General features: G+C 34.4%; 1 protein-coding gene across 2 annotated transcripts; it reads left to right on the forward strand.

Annotated features, from left to right (window-relative positions):
• The first annotated feature begins 8,520 nt into the window (after positions 1-8,520).
• On the forward strand, positions 8,521-18,814 carry LOC128216775 (uncharacterized). 2 transcript variants are annotated; one of them, XM_052923438.1, is made up of 9 exons: positions 8,521-8,662; positions 9,629-9,878; positions 10,175-10,309; positions 10,431-10,565; positions 11,267-11,611; positions 12,060-12,146; positions 12,387-12,545; positions 16,372-16,452; positions 17,666-18,814. In XM_052923438.1, the coding sequence occupies exons 1-9, from the start codon at positions 8,606-8,608 to the stop codon at positions 17,938-17,940; spliced, it is 1,524 nt and encodes a 507-aa protein (XP_052779398.1). In that variant the 5' UTR covers positions 8,521-8,605; the 3' UTR covers positions 17,941-18,814. The 2 variants fall into 2 exon arrangements, with proteins under 2 accessions (XP_052779398.1, XP_052779399.1); XM_052923439.1 differs by lacking the exon at positions 16,372-16,452.
• The last annotated feature ends 580 nt before the right edge of the window (positions 18,815-19,394 follow it).

The raw sequence follows: 19,394 nt of genomic DNA on the forward strand, positions 1-19,394 counted from the left end.
AGTGCAGTCTTAAGGACATCATAATCAAGAGAATGATCGCAGGGCAACCTTGCGTAAACATCTAATGCCTTACCCTCGAGTAATGCACTCAGATTAAGAGCCCATGTAGACTTGTCCCATTTGTGAGAACTAGCATACCTCTCAAAACGGTTAAGGTACGAATCCATCTGATCCCTGGTCTCATCAAATGACGGTAACTTAGGTGCCTTAACATAATCTGTGCGCTCCCTATGCTCAGACTTTACATCTCTTACCTCCATTTCCTTAAGTGCCTTTTGATGTGCCATTCGCTCACGTTCCATTTCCATCCGTTTACGTTCTTTATCATACTGGATGCGCCGATCCTCACGCTGAATGGCCTGTTGCTCCCGCACAAAGTCCTGCAACTCCTTTCCGCTGTAACCTAACTCCTTACCCTGAGTAGTTAACTGCTCAAGACCATCCATGGTTAAACAAACACAATGGCATAAAATTAAAAATGCTATTCCTAAAGTACACACAGTAGAGTATATTGAAATTACAGATAAAACTGTATTGTTCAAAACTAACGATAACACTTGACGACGTTTCACTAAGAATTAAATAATGACGTACCCCCGTAATAACGTAACACTAAGTAAGTATTACCGTACAGTCAACAGTCTACGTCGTCGTGTCAGCACATGTACATACCACAGCGTTCAGTCATGCACCGATGCAGCCGTATGTAAACCATAACCACCCAAACCAACACCCAAACAAACACCACCTGACTCCAGGGTTACACAGCAAAACCTTAAATCTGAAAAACACAAAAATATGTATGTACACAAAGTAATACACATAGTTGTAAAATATATAGACATAAATGTTACTTGTATGAAAATATTACTTAATTAATATTATTTGACTATCAATATCCCTTCATAACTCTTAGAACTATCCCACTTCTGACACCAATGTCAAAGGTCAGGAATGGCATAGAGAGGGGCAGTCCCAATTGTTATGAAGAAATTGACAAATGACAATACAAGTTTTAACAAATATATTATTTACATAAATTACAATAAATAGAGATCTTCTTATGTACTATGGTTGAATGTCACTACTGCCACACTGTTACGCTGTTACCAGTCTACCACTTCACTATCTCAATCTCCCGCTAACGTAAACGTCACACAGACGTTACCCGGATGTCGACAACGGCGTCACACAGACACCACATAGACGCATCGACGTCACACAGACGCCGACCACAGGAAATACAGGCGTCACTTAGACGTCAACACTGACGTCACTCAGATGCCAATCCAATACACGTCCCGACTCTCGACGTCCACGATAGGATATATCAACGCCCACCTAGGCGTACCCGTCCTCAGCACCAGCTTGTGTTACCGGTACAAACACGAGGTCCACTGACATCCCGCCCTGTAAGCGTCCGGAAGCCCAACTACGTTGAAAACGTCCTCTGACGTCATGAGCCCCAAAACATCACTATAACCGTAACGTGGCAACCATAGCAAACGATGTTCTGCTGTTTACGTATAACCTGACATTCAAAATTACGACATAAGTCATACTATTTACTATATCATTGCTTACCTAAATTATATTTAACAAGCATGATTATACACCTTTACTCTCAACAAGTATGCAAAGCAAAACAAAATGTCGGTTCATTCCCAGTCAAGGCAAAACTATGAGAATCTCAACAATTATAGTTTAACACGAATGAAAATAGTTCTCTAGATAATTATATGAGCAAATAATGCTTACAACGCTTACAACGCTTACTTGCAATATAAAAACCTGACAATTGCAAAGTACATGTACAAGAGACAATATTTAACTGTATTTACAAACCTAAATTGTAATGCAAGAATGTCTATAAAACAATTATAATGTAAAAACACTTACCCTGGTATCAGGTGTTAATAATACTTAGTATTAATGCACCTTCATTCCCCAACAGCTTTTCGGCTGCATAACTGCAGACGTGGCAGTTCCGTCCGTCCACCCAGAGAATGTTACACGTCTGTCTTGGTCAAAAACCTGTTCCCAACTAACTAGAGAATTACACACCCAAAACATGTACAAATTATGATGACGTAAAAATGGTCAGAGCAGTGAAAATTGGTCAAGTGTTACCGTATCGGGTCGATACAATACTACCTAATGATTGATTTTAAATCAATGTTTAAACTAGTACAAGCAAATTGTATTAAATAATAATACCATAATATAAATGTAAAAAGAGATTTGTGACATGTATGCATGTTTGTCTAAATGCATTTAATGTTGTTGTTGTTGTTGTTGTTGTTGTTATATATAATAGAAAAATAGGTTCCTTTACTATACACACATCTTTTATCGAAAACCATGATATAATTCAATTGATGCTTTTATTTATATATTTGTATTTCCGAGTATGATTTTCAAACTGAGACTCAATAATGTAATTGAGTAAATATCTATCACGATAAATAGGAAATTACATCATAAACATTAAACAAATTACGACGTAATTTTACTATATACGAGTAATATCTAAGTATGCATTTTGTTTTTAATGGAAATCAAAACGCTTTGATATATAGTGTGTTTAAGGTATTCCTATACTACATTTCTGCAACGCATGAAGCGCGCGATATTGAATTCCTTTGTGGCAATCGGCTTTTCAGCACCGCATTTGAAACAGGTAGATCGTCGGGTTATTTTTAACCGAAAAAAAAACATGTGATCAAAAACCCTGACTCACTAAAACACATTTTAAATCAACTCGTCCAAGAAATTTGTTACTTACTAACATTTTTCACGAACTTATTCAATACAAGTGTGTATCATATGGCGACTCATTATATATCATATACAAGTGAAAAGCGGACGCATTCTAGGAATACATGAAATATACATAGGAAAATCGCAGTGAAAATTTGACGCCGCAACGAAAAATCGAACTCAGAAAGCGGATTTTCTGGGTCATCACTGGTTTTCACCATTTAGTTTTTATATGAGACCACGGTATATGCACTGTAGTACATGAAAGTATTGCGATAACCATTTAGTGAATGATTAATATTTCGCTAGCGCGGGCTGAAAGGAAGGTTGACAGTAACACTTATCGTATCTGTTCATGAACAGTCTCAATAACACGAGACTGACGTGCAATGTGTTGTGTTCATTTATCAGTATATTACTACACTACTGAATTAGTCGTGAACAAGCATCTGTAATAGTCTTAATCCGTTTATATAACCGTCGAGTAATTGTAATGCTAGCGTACGTAAAAGAACCGTAAGACCTCATGAAAACGTTGTATATCTAAATATAAATTCTTGACTATGCATTGGTATCGTATAATATTTCATTCCAAAATCATAACATGAGAACCAGGATCTATCGATTTATCACGATAAACCCGCCCTCGATTTATCGAACACTTATCACCATAACACTTGGATTTCGAGTGTGTCATATCTGAAATTTGTCCACTTGATGATAATCCTTTTTTTTTTTTTTTTTTTTAGATCTGTCATAACTTTTTATATTATGTATATGTATATGTAACGTTAAACATAATGCTGTATCAATTTTTTGTTGAACGGATGTACCTCATTAAAACGTTTGATGGACAGTTCTTCTCTTTTAAGAAATCAAACTCGGTTCTTTTGGAATAAGTCAACTGTTACACACAATACGGCCAGCATTATTTTCATGCATAGCCACAAAGCAAAATACAATGAAACAGCTGATGATCTTGGTTTTGTGTATAAGCTTTGTTGATGACAACAACGGTCTTGAAACTCAAAACGAAATTGTTCTCAATAACTTGTTCTCCTCTCTAATGGGCTCTTCAGCGATGTTCTCTCTGATGGCGACAAAAGTTTAACAATGTAAAATTGTGTGCAGATAGTAATAAGTGTGTTTGTCATATATTAATCCTCCTATGATAGTTTTTAACAGTTGTCTGAAAGACATCGTGTTCGCAATTTGCAATACGGTAACATTTCAGTAGACGACATGAACATACCTAGTTATTTATATATAGTATGTATGCACTGTTCTGTTTGTGGAATTTTGTGCTGTTCTTCCATGGTTTTTGTTTGTGATTTTGTGATTTTGTGTTCTATTCTTTTAGCATTAACACAGTGCCATTAAACCGGGTTTATATTTAAACTTTTTGCTACCGAGCTTGTTTCTGTAGTTTTCAAATAAGTATTCATGTTTTAGATACATTATTTTCTTTGTGGATTTCATTGCTAATACTTTCCGAAACCGTCTAACCACTCATCACGTTTACAGATATACGAGAATATATAATTTAACACTTGAATTATGACGACACACTTACAAATTCACTTACGTCTCTTTTTTTACAATTTTTGATAACTATTTGCATTTTTGTTCGTACATTTACTTATCTGTGAAAAGAACCTGACGACCACCTTTCTCTATTTTGTCGAAGTGCGCTTTGTGTTAAAACATTCGCAAACATGAGAAACATCCAAATCCGTGAAGTCTTAGCCTTTTCAATGAAATTCATCAAAATTTTAACAAAAAAATGATAACCCCAATCATACTTAATGATCAAGGTCGAAACTGTCAGTTTCGAAACGATTTGCATGTTGTGCATATTATCGTAGAAATACGAATATCACGGTTCAACATATTTTAAAATCCTATTTACAGTTTAGCTAGTGCGTATTCCATAAAGGATCTTAGTCGTTACTGTTTATGGACATAATGCCGTCAGATAAGCAAGACGTTTAAAATGCTCGATTCGTTAATGACTAGGCTGTACAACTGGATTGGGTTCATAGCAATGAATCTGTTGATGCTTCATCGCGAACCAATTTAGTCTTTGCTACATGTATTACAGCCAATGCGAGTATGAAGTTTTATAGTTATTTGAAGCCTGAACGAGCACGTATTTTGAACTACGCTACTTTTTCAATTGTATTTACAACACGTTCTGAAGACTGGGAACCCCCTTTCCGATGAAATGCCGAATGATAAAATCACGTATTTCGTTACTTGTGGGTCGTAAGAACTTACCAAAAGGGAGAAAAAACAATTTGCAAGGTATTTAAGACAGACTCAGTGACGGTCGTCAATCGACACCCATAAAATAAGTGTACTTAAACGAAAACGGAGTAAGGATTATATTTGTTTTTTGATAAACGCGTAATCAAAAATGATTTTAAAATGATACCTTATTGCCTATAATCGTTGATACAATATGTAAATATTCCATGACTTGAACATGTATGTAATATTCAATATATCTTCAACTCTCACCACCTTTTCCATGTCTAATGCGTGTTTATCCTACGTGTATTATTGAGTGTTGATTTGTGCAAGCTAACAATATACTTTTTTAACCGCATGTATGTAATTGAAAATGAATATAGTTTTAAATAAAAACAAACATACTGTAACATTTGCGTCTATTTGAATTTGTAATATAAAGACGAAAGAAGTCTATGTAGGACACCTAATCGGTCCGCTTTGTGTCTACGTTGGGATCCCACATAACAAAATAATGTATTCAATAAGGACGCACTGCAATTACAAGGCGAAACTATAATTTGATATTATAAAAATGTATTTCAGTATCTGATTTACATAAAAAGTCCCGTCAAAATACCAGCTTAAATATAGGTCTTTGCTGGGATACCACGATGGTAATTCCTAAAGATTAATAATAGATCGGGTGGTTTTCTCGATATGAGATTTGTGAGGGTATTTTTATATAGCTGATTTATTGTTAAGAGTAAAAAATCGTCCTGTAAATACCCATGGCGTTACGTTCGAGTGAGCCCGTTAATGACCACAATTCGAGATGGTTTATATAAGATAAAAAGGTCACCGCTTAAAGATCAAACAATATTTTATCCTAAAGTTTGCGTGTAGGAAAATCGTAAAGATATGCATGTTCAAAGCAAACGAATAAACGTCAACAAGATGAGTGTTTATTTGTTGCACAATGTTGTTTGCAAGGCATATGAACATATACAAACCATTGTATTGTACTGATATTGAGCATCAATTTCCTTCCCAATAGTGATTGAGCTTATTTTCATTGCCTTTATCGCTCGAAACTCTTTTACCTGACACCATTGCTGTACTTCTTTCGTCATAGTCATTCAACCAGGAAGATGTTTTATTTTCATTCATTTTTTTTCACCAATTTTGTTTCTGTTTCAATCATGCGCAAACACGTCATTTTCGTAAAGAACACCTCTCCTATGATAGTTTTATTAGGACTAAAGATCGCAAATTTTCTCACTTTCTCATTTTGTAAGTGTGAGATTCACTTGGAAATTCAAAGAATAGTAGGTAAAATATTAAAGTGAAACTATAAGTACCTGATAGTGTTTCGATACACACCATCATTAGCCTCATATGTTTTGAAACGTAGATATTATGATGACGTTGTTTTATGAACTCTACCGCGACCTTTCAGAAACGCCATTTGTTTTATCTTAAAAGAAGCCAAAGTCCAGTTCCTTTATCAGATAAACTTCAGTTGATTAAATAATACATAAGCTCAAACTACATTTGCATTTTTCGCTCTCTTCTCTTTCTCATTCTCTTTCCTAAACTTTGTGATATGATAGCATGTTTACAAAAATGATATTTTATCTGATTTGTTATGCTTACGTCATGTTTAGTCATTGGATGATACAAATAATTCAACGTTCGTCTTGACATTGAACCCAATAATTGATATATGATAAAAATCCAAGCGCATAGGCCTGTCTATATGTCCTTAACTGAAGACGGAGAGGACCTGGGCCTTTTTTCGAAACACATAAGACAAGAACATATGTTCATTGTAATTGAGTCAATGGCACTCTCTTATCAGCAATCGCATTGTACGATCGAAATTATTATTTCTACAACTTAAATGTATGTACACATTTACAAAATGATGTTTTGATATTATATACTTTGCATTGAAATGAACACTTAAGTTTAAGCTGTGTTGTTATAGTCAGATGAGCACATATTTTCACTTAAGGGAAACCGTCATGGAGAGAGGATATTAATTTTCATTTTTATTTCCAATGTTTTCAGTATACAAGTCCCCCACATCTTACATTTGTAGGTATCGTCAGACTAAAAAGATATAACACTTAAGTTTTATTGAAATAAAAAAAAAACAATACACAATCAATCGTTTTACGTATCATTGAAATGAAAAACTGTATTTTTTATTTCGGTAAATTCAAATTGAATGCCCTACTGCATTGTATGTTGACTTTGTCTGTGCTTGCAAGCAAAATTAAGTAATAACTTATTGGTAAACGTTTTATCAACATAAGGCAATGGACAAAACGTCAAATTTATTATACACATTGTAGATTAAAGAAGCCATTTTCATTTACGTAAAAAACAAAGCTTTGGCCGCGATTGTCTCTGATTGGCAGTCTGAATCCGATCATCACAGAGCACGCTTCATCATCTTTATTTTTGCACTACTTCAATATTCAACTTTAATTTCTTTTCTTACTATATTAGTCGTACGGGCATTGATACGATGTACAATTTCTTCTTCGGCCAAACCATGATAACTCTAGACGGTATGTATCGTAAATTATCGAAGCACTTTAAGACGCTTAATCTAACTTTCTTATCAATTACATGCACATACCCGCCTTATCGCCTTTGAAACTCATACTTGTAAATTCAGGACTCTAACCACCTGATGATGTATGAAAACATCGCGGTCGACATCGTTGCTTTACCCATATAGTGATTTAGATTTTGTGCTTTAAAGGTACCAAAACGTCTTAAATTTATGTGTGTATTACTACATAGAATAAGTGTGAGTATAACCGCCTGCATTTACGTTTTGGATTTGTTTCTTATTTTCGATGTTAACAATTATCATCAACGAATATCATTTTTGTCTCTTATTTTCAATAGTGCTTTTATCATATATCGTGAATCAACGTCACATTTAATGTCTTCGCTGTCGCTTCCATGGAATACATATTTACTTGTATATGCGTAAAATATCCATGTAGCGGTTATTTTTTATTCAAGATTTTGTCTTGTAAGCATATTTTATTTATAATAGAGAATATAATATCCCTAAGTGGATGTTATCGAAACCCATCAGAGCCGAGCTTCTTCAGAAGAAGCACCACCGTGTTGGACTTAAGATATAGACACACGTGGTACAGCCCGCTAAATATCTGTTTTTGCTTACAAACATTAATCGAATAAGGCATAGACAGCAAAATAGGGAATTTAACTAAAATAGCATAATATTGTTTCTTAAATCCATTTTCATCGATATACGGGGCTGGGCGGCTAGATTATGGGTTTTCAACATCGTAACCGTTGTTTCGTTTGTTGAAATCCTTGAAGACATATTTTACCGATGATTTGCTTTGGTTATTTTATGTTGCATTTGGTGGATACATCGTGGTTAGTGAACTAGCTTTTCTCCATGTCGTCCAAAGTCCATTATGATATAATAAAGATAACGCCCCATTGTTTATATACGTTGGGAACTCCCCAACTTAAACCACAGCTAAAATATTATTTGCAGAAAACGGCGATAAATTAAACTGGAATTAGAAATGCGGCGTTTAAATTAATTTAATGAAACATGGGATTACTATCTGTGATATTAAAATGTGTGCCCTTTAAAACCCGTTATCATCAGGTGAGTTCAATAAGTGTATTTAAAAAAACTAAATTTTAATATTATTACTAATGTTTGAGTATCGAGTTATCGATGTTTTAAGCATTTTGGTGAACATAAAGAATGTACGGGAAATACCAATTAATTTTTTAAAGCTGCATTTTTTGTCAGCAATCCTAAATTATTGGTTTGCAGAAATTTATGCAAAAATGTGCTTTTTCCAAGACAAAAAATAAAAAAAAGTTGTAAAAATGGTATATCTGTGAGAGCTTTAAGCTGTCACATTGTACTTTGTAAACGAGTTGTATGAATCTGATTGTTTATATCTTCTTGAAGTTTATAAAATAATCGATATCACTTATAATTAAAATGACTACAATATACCAAACTAATGAGGTTTGGTGGCAACGCAACCATGCATCGATTAGTCAAAGGCGATCCTATACATTTCCAGTTGGAAATATCATATTTTTACATTGATTATGTTTGGCAATGCATGCTTATTATTGAAAATTGTGCTTTTGTGGTAATGGATTGTATCCATCACTGGAATAATATAAGTTTTATAAGTAATGTTCTTGAGGTGGAAAAGTGAACACAGAGCGCCATGCATTCATAGATCAATGCGATGATTGTGAGTTTAATACATTTACCTCTGAACATAGGATATAATTGTTTTAATGTGCGTTATCAGAAAGTCGATATCTGTATATATAGAGTGCAACCTGGACCACATACGGGCACTTTCAATGGGTAAACAAATGCAATATATGTGTTTATCTGATACGTCTGCTTTTTACAACGAGCCGCAATAAAGAAATACACCAGAAAGGGTGTGTGAGATATAAATAAATTTTCCTATAAGAAATCATTGATTGACTACCGTTCATGTAATTTTAGCTATTTTCTTGAAGAGATTTTAATATTAAATGGAAAAAAATCCAGATTATATATCTAGTACTTTTGCGAAGTTTAAATACTTTTCAGGATTTATATCCCTCGGTGAACGTGCCTACTCCAGATAGATACATAACTCACAATAGACAGATCAATGAGGGAGAGTTATGGATACTGCAGGAAGCTGAGAAACAACGCTCGCCCGGCGTAGAAATTCGAAATACTCTTATTGAAAAGGAAACTGTCTTAAGTGGGCCTGATAATGATTCATTTATTAACCTTTGTCCATATGACAGTTCACAAGACACTGACAATGAGGAAGAAACATATGCTTTCATAGGTTTGCATTTTTCTTCATCCGTTGCTGTTAAGTTCTTCTTGGAACATCCATCAATAGAACAGCGTGGCTATGTATTTCATTGTCACACAGAAAATAAATTATAACTTGATGATTCCTGTTCGAAAATAAATCACCACCGAAAAAAACCGTGCTTGAGGAGTTTAATGTGTTTTATTAAACACAGCTGTATTTTTTTTATAAAACCGGGACTGTTTATTCCCGTATTACGAATACATTTATGGGGCAACTAATAAGTCGATGTTTTGGAAGATTTTCCAAATATTAATCTGTTTCAGATGAATATTTAAAACCAGGAATTGGATGTGAGATCCAGGAACGCACACATTATGAGCGAAGAACTATGACATTTGAGGAGCTGATTATAACATGTGTGGACGTCAAACAGATTCTGCCTTACCTGACATTTGTCGGTTTGTAAAAATAAATACCATTCTCTGCTATCATTTTGAATAATTGTTATATAAATATATTGTACTTTCTTCAATAAGGTTTTAAAATAGATGTACGGATAAAAAACTTGACCTTTTTCAGAGTATCCTCAGTCATACAGGAATATTGCAAATTACAGAAGTGGACGAGAGGCAACAAAAACTCTCATCGAAGATATTCAGAAGAGCAAAGAACTTGGAAGATGGAGACAATTTGTCGAGGCTCTTGAACGCTGTGGTATTTCAATTGTTATCCTGGTACAACCCAGTATTGTTCCCTGTACATACCAATGATTTAACCCAATGTATGACTTACGATAATATATAAACGCCAATTCCATTGACGTTTGCAATGACCGGGTAAGTCTTCTGCAATGTTTGCCCATAGAAGACGAAGTGTATACAATTTGCAACCGATGCTAAAAAATGAGATTTAGGAAGCTGATAATGATCAAATGAATCAAGCGAAATAAGTGGTAAATGAGAACTTTTTCAACTTTATCAATACGTTTTCTTGGAAAAATCCGCTTATCATTTGCTTTGTATGGAACTAAGATATGTTGCGTTTTGAAGACACATAGTTTTGAATTTGGAACATGAGGCTGAATATACAATCAACTTGGTACGGTCTAAAATCAAATGTTACAAAAAAGATTCTAATATGAAAAGTTTTCTCCACGGTGTTGATTTTCTAAAATATAATAATAGAGAGAACATTAGGTAATACAACATTAAAAACAGATATTGCGACGGCTGCTATACTTTATACACTGTTCCACGGTAATTTGATGCTCATAAGGGGTTTTATGAAAGATAATTATACGAATTTGTGCATTTGTCGTGCAGAATTTGTCATTTTTGCAGTAAGTATTTTTTTCATTAATAATGTCCTGAATTTCTTTAACTTTAGAACTATACAATTAGATACATTTGTTTCAGGATATGAGTATGTGGTTAAGTGTCTTAAAGGTCAACATGTTCAAGATAACTCCTGCCAAAAACAGTTCTTGAAAATAATGAGTATGACCATAAGAAATTATATAACTCCAACGGAGCTTACACCTTTCCTATGGAATTATGGAGTGATTAATGATGAGGACAAGCAAAGAATTGAATGCCAGCAAACTGCGCATGGAGTGATTCAAGCGGCGGATATGTTGTTGGAAATAATTCCAACGAAGATAGAAAACTGGTACAGACGTTTTGTAGATTCATTGGTAGCTGCAAAGATGACAGATGTTGCAGATCTATTGAGAATCCCTGAGATAATGGATATACCGTCTGGTAAGTTATTGGTTATCAGTTATATTATATGCTGAGCATATTTCTGCAATTATTATGGTCGAGAGATTGTCATGTGATAAACCATAGCATTTGATATTTAGTGGCAAAAGTGTTAGTTTGTAAACACATTAATCGTCACGTTGATTGCTATGATAAAAATCGACCAAAGTAAAAGTCATTTTTAAGCTTAGCGTTTTTTAACGTATTGCATAAGATATGACGCAGAACGATAATAACTAAAATCGTGTAATGACAGACATAAGATATCGGTGGATATCCCATTTATTTGACCACACTCTTTATGACCCGGAAAGCAGAAAATAAACCTTATTATCCGTCAACAACTGTGTAATGTTTTTATTTATTCTTATGTTTATGCCTTTTGAACTTTTCAATTAATTCACAACTTGGTTTTAAAAAGGAACGTCATTCTTTAATTTTTCAACAGGACTGAAATCTACACCTGGCAAAACAGAATTGGCTTTATCAAATTCTGTTCCTGAAAACAAATGTGCAACTCCAGATGGACCAAAGTGTAAATATGCAATGTTTTATGTTTTGTCAATTGAATATCATTTAGAAATAATTATAAGTGGGAAAATCATATCAAATCGGCTGTAAACAAAGATCGTAAAATATTAATCCGATCTTTATCAATGTCAAAAATATTCATATACGAATGAAATTGAGGAACAAAATCATGATCCATAGCAATACCTTTTATACAGTTATCAAAACTCTATTTCTGTTTTTATTATACTACCTGCAATACCAGCGCTGGGTAAGCTATCAGCAATAATTTACGTTCCGGAAGGTACACCAAACGTCAACGTAGTTGACATACAAGGAAGAACGACTATCCCACAATTATTCGACATCCATGTGGAAGAGGAAGAATATGAATATATTGATATTCCAACCCCACTATTATTAGGTTTGTTCTCTCTTATACACACATTTACGTTCACGATAATGTCTAAGACCTTGCACATACAGAAGTTCATTGTGATTAAAGCATATATTTTTTACGATTATGGTATATAAAATACACTAACGAATGCATTGGCGTTGCAAATTTTTCACATTTTAGACTTTTGAAAGAAAAATACACTAAATACAGAACAATTCTATACTGTTAATTTGTCATTGATTGTTCAAAAAAAGTGATTTCACAAGGTAAACACTCTTCTGACACCGAAAATGAAGAAATTTCTTATGAAGATGGGAGGGCTTTCGAAGGCTATTTCCGCTGTAAGGAAACTATAGTTTCACAAAGCTGCGGTTAGCTTCCACATCCATGTAAACAGTTTCGCATTGTGTTGTGTTGGTGTTCACTTACCTTTCGTTCCAATAGTACAAAGTCTAATTCACACAGTATAAATTGGGAGTAAATTGGTCATCTATCATTTCTACGATCGTTTACTGGTGCAAAAATCCTACATTGAAAGTCAATTCAACGACAAGTTTGTGTGTTAAAATCGAAAGAAATATATTTGTACCAAATGGCTCTTTACACTTTTCTCTTTCACTCCTGTTTGCGATAATAATAAGAAAATGAAAGGGAATGGTAAGCTAGTGAATGGAAAGGGTAATGATGGGCAATACTAATAGTACAATAATACAAATAAAGACAAAAATGAAGGAAATGAACGTTTTAAAAAAGAAACTAAAATCAAAAACTTATTATTGTATTTTAAGATTTTGATTAGCCAGTAAGAGGTTTTCCAGGTGAAAGTAAACTTAAAGTCGATAATTCGTACGAAGAAGAAAACCATGCGCCACCTTTACCTCCGAGGAAAACCCGAGGTTACTTTATATGTTAAGTTCTACATAAAATTCGTTCGTGAATTTGATGATATAAAACAATGTTCTCTAGATCGTTTTTTAGTACACTACTAAAGGATTTTCCGCCAGTTAACTCATTATTCGTTATTGGCATTTTAACATGAAATTCGTTTCATATGATATTTTTCAGAGTTGCATTTTTCCTGATTGCCAGATAATAATGCAGTTATAAATTGTTGTACTTTGTGACGATGCTCGCGCTTTGAATGGAAATGGGAGCACTAAATTTATACTTCAGTTCAAAGGCTTTATGAATACGTAAACATGTATAATATAATTAGATAATTGGTTTGCTCGCATTTTATTAATCTTTCCATCATTTGAATGTGTTTTCTTAAATTAATTTGAAACAAATTTTGTTCTTACAGTGTTTCAATTGTTTTACTTGCTTTCTACTAAAAATCATGGTTATTTCAGTCATATGCGGACACTGTGTTTTATGTATTTGAAAAACCAGTTTGCAGTAAACAATAAGAATTTCAAAGTTTGATTCAGAATTAATAAGTTTTGATCGCTGATGAAATTTGCCCTCAATCAATGGGGTTAACTTTAAATGTAAATGTTCACTGTGTTAGCAGCCAATAAGAAACAACCCAAAACTAATATATAAACTTGATTCACCGAATTACATAATATTGCCATAGTATTAACAATACCGTCGCAGCCAGTAAGAAACAAGAACTCTCTTTAAAAATGATACTCGGCCGTCGTAAACTATCGGTTTACTAGTGTTCGAAGGTGCTTTCAATATTTGACCAATTCTAGACATTGTTCATGATTTTATTGTTGTCCGGTAATTGATATCTAGGGGGTTGATTACTTAGGGAATAGAGGAGCAAGGCAACACAGTATTTGACTAAAACGAATTTAATTTAAAAACTTGAATACTTTTCGGATTTCGAACTCGTTTCACGTGGATACGCTTTAACTAAAGAATGCCATATACGGCCTGTGGTGACCTTGCATTTTGATTTTCGGTCAGCCAGATTAATCCCGAAATTGTATCATATTTTAGCATTCTTCTCGTTGTACATCTGTCTTACTTTTCTGGGAAAAGCGTTCGCGAGAAATGAATATCTTGATCTTTAAACAACCACAGGTCTAAATCGATCATATTCGATACCTATTCGATACTCTTTTATTTGAATCGTCCTTTTTTACAAAGGTGAATAAGATTTCTTGTTTCACTTTACCGTCGTTACAATGGCCAATGGGGTTTCTTCTTTAATTTTACACTGACCAATGAAAATTCTAATTATATTTAGTTCACCTTTGTAAATTTCATAGAAAGTCAGGTGATTTAAGTCGACCTTAACCGAAAAAATATTGCATGTATACTGTTGATTTTTTATTTCTAAATGAAAAACAAGTTCTCTTCTACGACCACACCTCACTTCAGAAATGGCGATGGGTTACAGGTCTAAATACCAACTTAAGGCTAATACCACTAGAAGGAGTGGTTGTGACGACCAAACAACGGGTACTAGTTAGCGAACTTCAGCGAACACGGTATATATTACCTTTTTGGACGTGTTAGCTGAAGAGAATGCCGTATCCAAACCCTACCAGAATTCGTGACAATTTTATGTCACGCTGTTATTTCACTTGTATGCATTGTAGAGACAAAATAACTATATCCTCAGGTAAATAAAGTAAAATGTAGTTCACAAACACATTTTCAAAACAAAACGAAACGCTTTATAGATAGTTAATTTATCATTTTAATAAATCTGATTATAAGCATTCCTTAACTAAGTCATAGTGGTTTCAAATCTAATCACGTGATAACAAGATTTTCAGAAAATACCAATGTGACCTACATTTGACCTCACACATGTAGTGTTTATTTTGCTGTTATTTTTTTCTATTTCGAATACAAATGTAATAAGTAAATAACTAATAACAAATTTAGAATAAATTTATTGTTTTTACTTATCAAAAGGAATTTTCAACCTTACTGCAATTGGTTTCAACTAAATGAAGAATGTGAATCCGATGCTATAAATAGAATCCAGCGACGTCATCATGGTCATGTGATTGCAGAGTCATTCAATTGCATCATCATACTCAGCTGATTCTGGTTGACTTTTATATGGGATTACGCCATAACTTTAATGTGTTGTAAACATCAAAAAAATAAATATCAACATTAAAGTTATGGAAGCCAGAACTAGGTACTGGTACGTAGTGGACAACAAGGGCTAACACACTAGTACCAGTGTACAAGGGCCAGCTTCGGGTCAAGTTGGCCAAAATGTTTCAAAGGGTCGAAAATCACATATTTTTCCAATAAGCAAAATTATATATTTGGACTTTTTGGAGGAGGGGTGTATTAATACTACTAGAATGACGCGATGTGACGCCCAAAGACCGGATACTGGCTTGTTAGAAAAAGGTAGGGCTGAAACCGGTTCGCATCTAATAAAGGTACCAGCTTTGGGTTACGTTGACCAAATATGAGTATACCGGCCAAGGACCGCAGATTTTGATATTATAAGCATGTCTGTGGACTTTTGGTGGGGGTTAATACTTCTAGAATGAGGCGAAGTGTCGTCCAAAACCGGATCCTTGTACGAAGGGGAAAGCTAAGGCTAACATCTGCCGGTACCAGCGAATAAGGGTCAGCTTAGGGTCAGGTTGACAATAAATGGCAACGTGTAAAGGTTTATTTGCTTTAAGTATTGATTAAACATTTAGCAGTCAGAAAATGTAGAGTTTGAGTATACGTGAAAATGTAGAAATGGTTCTGAAGCTGGTCAGGTTTATGATGAAATACAGAGGAAACAATTCTAATGTTAAATCAAATTCACTTTGTCATAAGAAACACAACTGATAATCCCTTTCATAGCTAACAGCATATGGAATTATAGTAATTAACAGAATTTATTATTGCACAAATAATAAAACTTCTTCAGAGGAAGTAGAGGCTGACGATATTGAGAGCGTGATATACGAGAATTGTATCTCTACTGAACATGTTCACATGGAATGCAAACGTAATGTAGTCAAAAGTCTGATTAGGTATAAACCTACATAACTACTTACCTACCTACCTGCCTGCCAACTCGCCCTATCACCCGCCCGCCCGACCGCCCGCCCGCCTGCCTGCCTGCCTGCCAGTCTCCTGCTTGCTTGCCTGCCTGCCTGACCGCCTACACGCCCGCCCGCCTGCCTACGTACCTATCCTACCCTACCCTTACCCTACCCTTACCCTACCCTACCCTACCCTCCAACATTAATACTAACATAATCGAGCCATCAAACCCATCTCATTCCATACCATCCATCCCATCAATTCCTATCCAATCCATCAAACATATCCGTCCGTCGAATCTATCCCATCTCATCGAAACCTGTCCGTCAATCAAACCATCACATATCCATCAATATCCGATTTGTAAAATACATTACGATTGTTATTGCCGATTTAGATATCCTTGAAAACGCTGAAGTGAAATCTTCCTCAACTCACACGAACACAACGTTAAAACGGTCATGTCCATCAGCAGAAACAGCATTGCTAGAACAAGACGTTTTTTTTTATAGCGAATCATCGAGGAAAGTACACAAAACGAAAAATGAGCAGAACGAAATAAATACTACTTTCACTAAACAGAAAGTGCGGACAAATGTTAAAACAATAAAGTTTGGCCGTTTTAATTCATTTTTGCAATTACTTAAAGAAAGTCCGAGTTTAAAAGACATTGCTGACGCCGACTGCAACACTTTTAATCGTAAAAGAGAAAACTAAACAAGCAGTGGAAAAGTTAAAAATGGAACTTGGACATCTAGAAGCTATAAAGACATTGAAACAGGACATAACTGAAATACTACCAAAGAAAGTACAAGTTGTAAAAGTTATTTACAGTGCCGATGAAATATACATTGCTTTTCGGGAAAAAAATGAAGGGTAGGAGAATACATCTTTGCTTTTTTTGTCAAAGAATCTTCAATATGAATGATCAACTCAGGATGAAAAAGGGACATACATGGATGTTCGTATTTGATTAAAATACTTATTTATAAAAGATAGATAACTTTGCGAAGACAAGATACACTAGCGTCTGTACTTAAGTCGATCGCTTTGTGTAAAATATCTGACCGCTACAATTCCACATTACAACCGCCTTTTTATGTATTAAAGGTTTTGCCTTGTTTCCATTTTTGTTATTGCTTTAACTTGGTATCAAATATTATTTTCCTTTATAGCTATTACAGAAGGCGATGTTCATAAGGAAGAGGAAGACAACCAATATTCGGATAAAGGACTTTATTCTGCAAATCAATTGTCACCGACTAAGTTAGGAAAAGAAACAACAGATAACGAACAAGTTACAGACCTGCCAAATGACTTCTATGGACAAGTTGTTAAGCCCCTCAATGAAAGACATCAATTGTACAAAGATTCAGCTATCTACATGTCTGACATTGTAACTATGTATGAGGAACCAGAAATTGTAGTAGTTTCATGTCCATTTGTTTAATTCAATCATTTTAAATATTTCAGCCAGTGTTATGGCTAGTATTAAAAATATAGATAACGAAAATTTGAAACGTCGTTCCACGCATCAAACGATGTATTGGAACTTTGTCAATATAGGTCATCGCTGCAAAAGACATTCGATCGAAAGATTACACATTGACGGTAAATCATTTAAACACTGTCTTTGGACATTGTCAGTCATCAAGGTCACACACACGCACGCACGCGCACACGCGCACGCGCGCACGCGCAATTTCCTTACTTAAACATGTGTCCTTAATTATATTGGTCTGTATTGATACCGTTGTTGTTGTTGTTTTTGCTGTTTTTCGTTGTTCATGTGTCTATTTATGCATTAGCACTGTAATAAGTGCTATTTTGATCGACTATTTATCTTACAGTTTTGTATAAGTCTGCCAAACTATTGATACAACATACAAAAATCTTGAATATATACATCTTCGAGCAATGATAATAAGAAATAGATGAGGCGGCACTTTTTGTGTTGTGCCGGTATCTAGCCTTTTGTATATGTATGAACATAAACACATTATGATTAAAACTGTTTAAATTTCATAACTATCATGCAATGCAATACATAGCACATTAAATTGTTTTCAAAAAATTAAATCTAAATCAGATAACATTTACATTAGTATATCCATAGTATTGAATCATTTACATTTGATTTTTCTTATGCAGTTTGGAATTTAGAATTTTCCTTTCGCTTCTAGGTTCCAAAACCGTGCAATTATAAACAAATAAACCAAACATTATAAGTAATAACTCTATTTCTTTTTACTAATTGAGTTATTGTCTTCACTTATTTTGCAAGTATCGGTGTCTTTATCCCTCGATTTAAAACCACCATGCCATTTACTGTGTATTTATATATTTTCCCTTTTTTGTGTATATAGCAACATGCATTAATTGATATTTATAATGTATATTGGTACCAATTTAACCTGCTATATAAATGTTATGTTGTCCATTTATAGAGGAAAATAAAAGATCTATCTATCTAAAGTTTGAAAGTAAAGTCTAAGAACAAACTGGCCGACACATAATTGATTGTGCAATTCACTGCAATTAATATGTCCAACCTGTGCGATCTGTCAAGCTTCGAGCAAACTAGTCACATGGTCCTATGGGTTATATTCACAGTTGATCTTTGTTTCTGTAAGAAAATAAATTGATACAATAGTCTTTAAAGACCAGTAATTGTAAAGACCATTAACAATAGTGTCAAGACCCGTGTTATGAGAAAGCGGAAGGAGCTGAGGACCTCCGGGCACCGGGTTACAGACGATGTCACTCGCCTCAACACGGCCCTTATTAATAGACTGAATCTAAACGACCAGATAGAGACTGCATGGTTCTTTAATGGATCAGTTTTTGGACAGACACACGAGAAAGAACGAGTGAAATTTGACATTTATGATGACATCAGTGAGA

Source organism: Mya arenaria, chromosome 14, assembly GCF_026914265.1.
Source record: "Mya arenaria isolate MELC-2E11 chromosome 14, ASM2691426v1".
In the NCBI taxonomy this organism is placed as follows: domain Eukaryota; kingdom Metazoa; phylum Mollusca; class Bivalvia; order Myida; family Myidae; genus Mya; species Mya arenaria.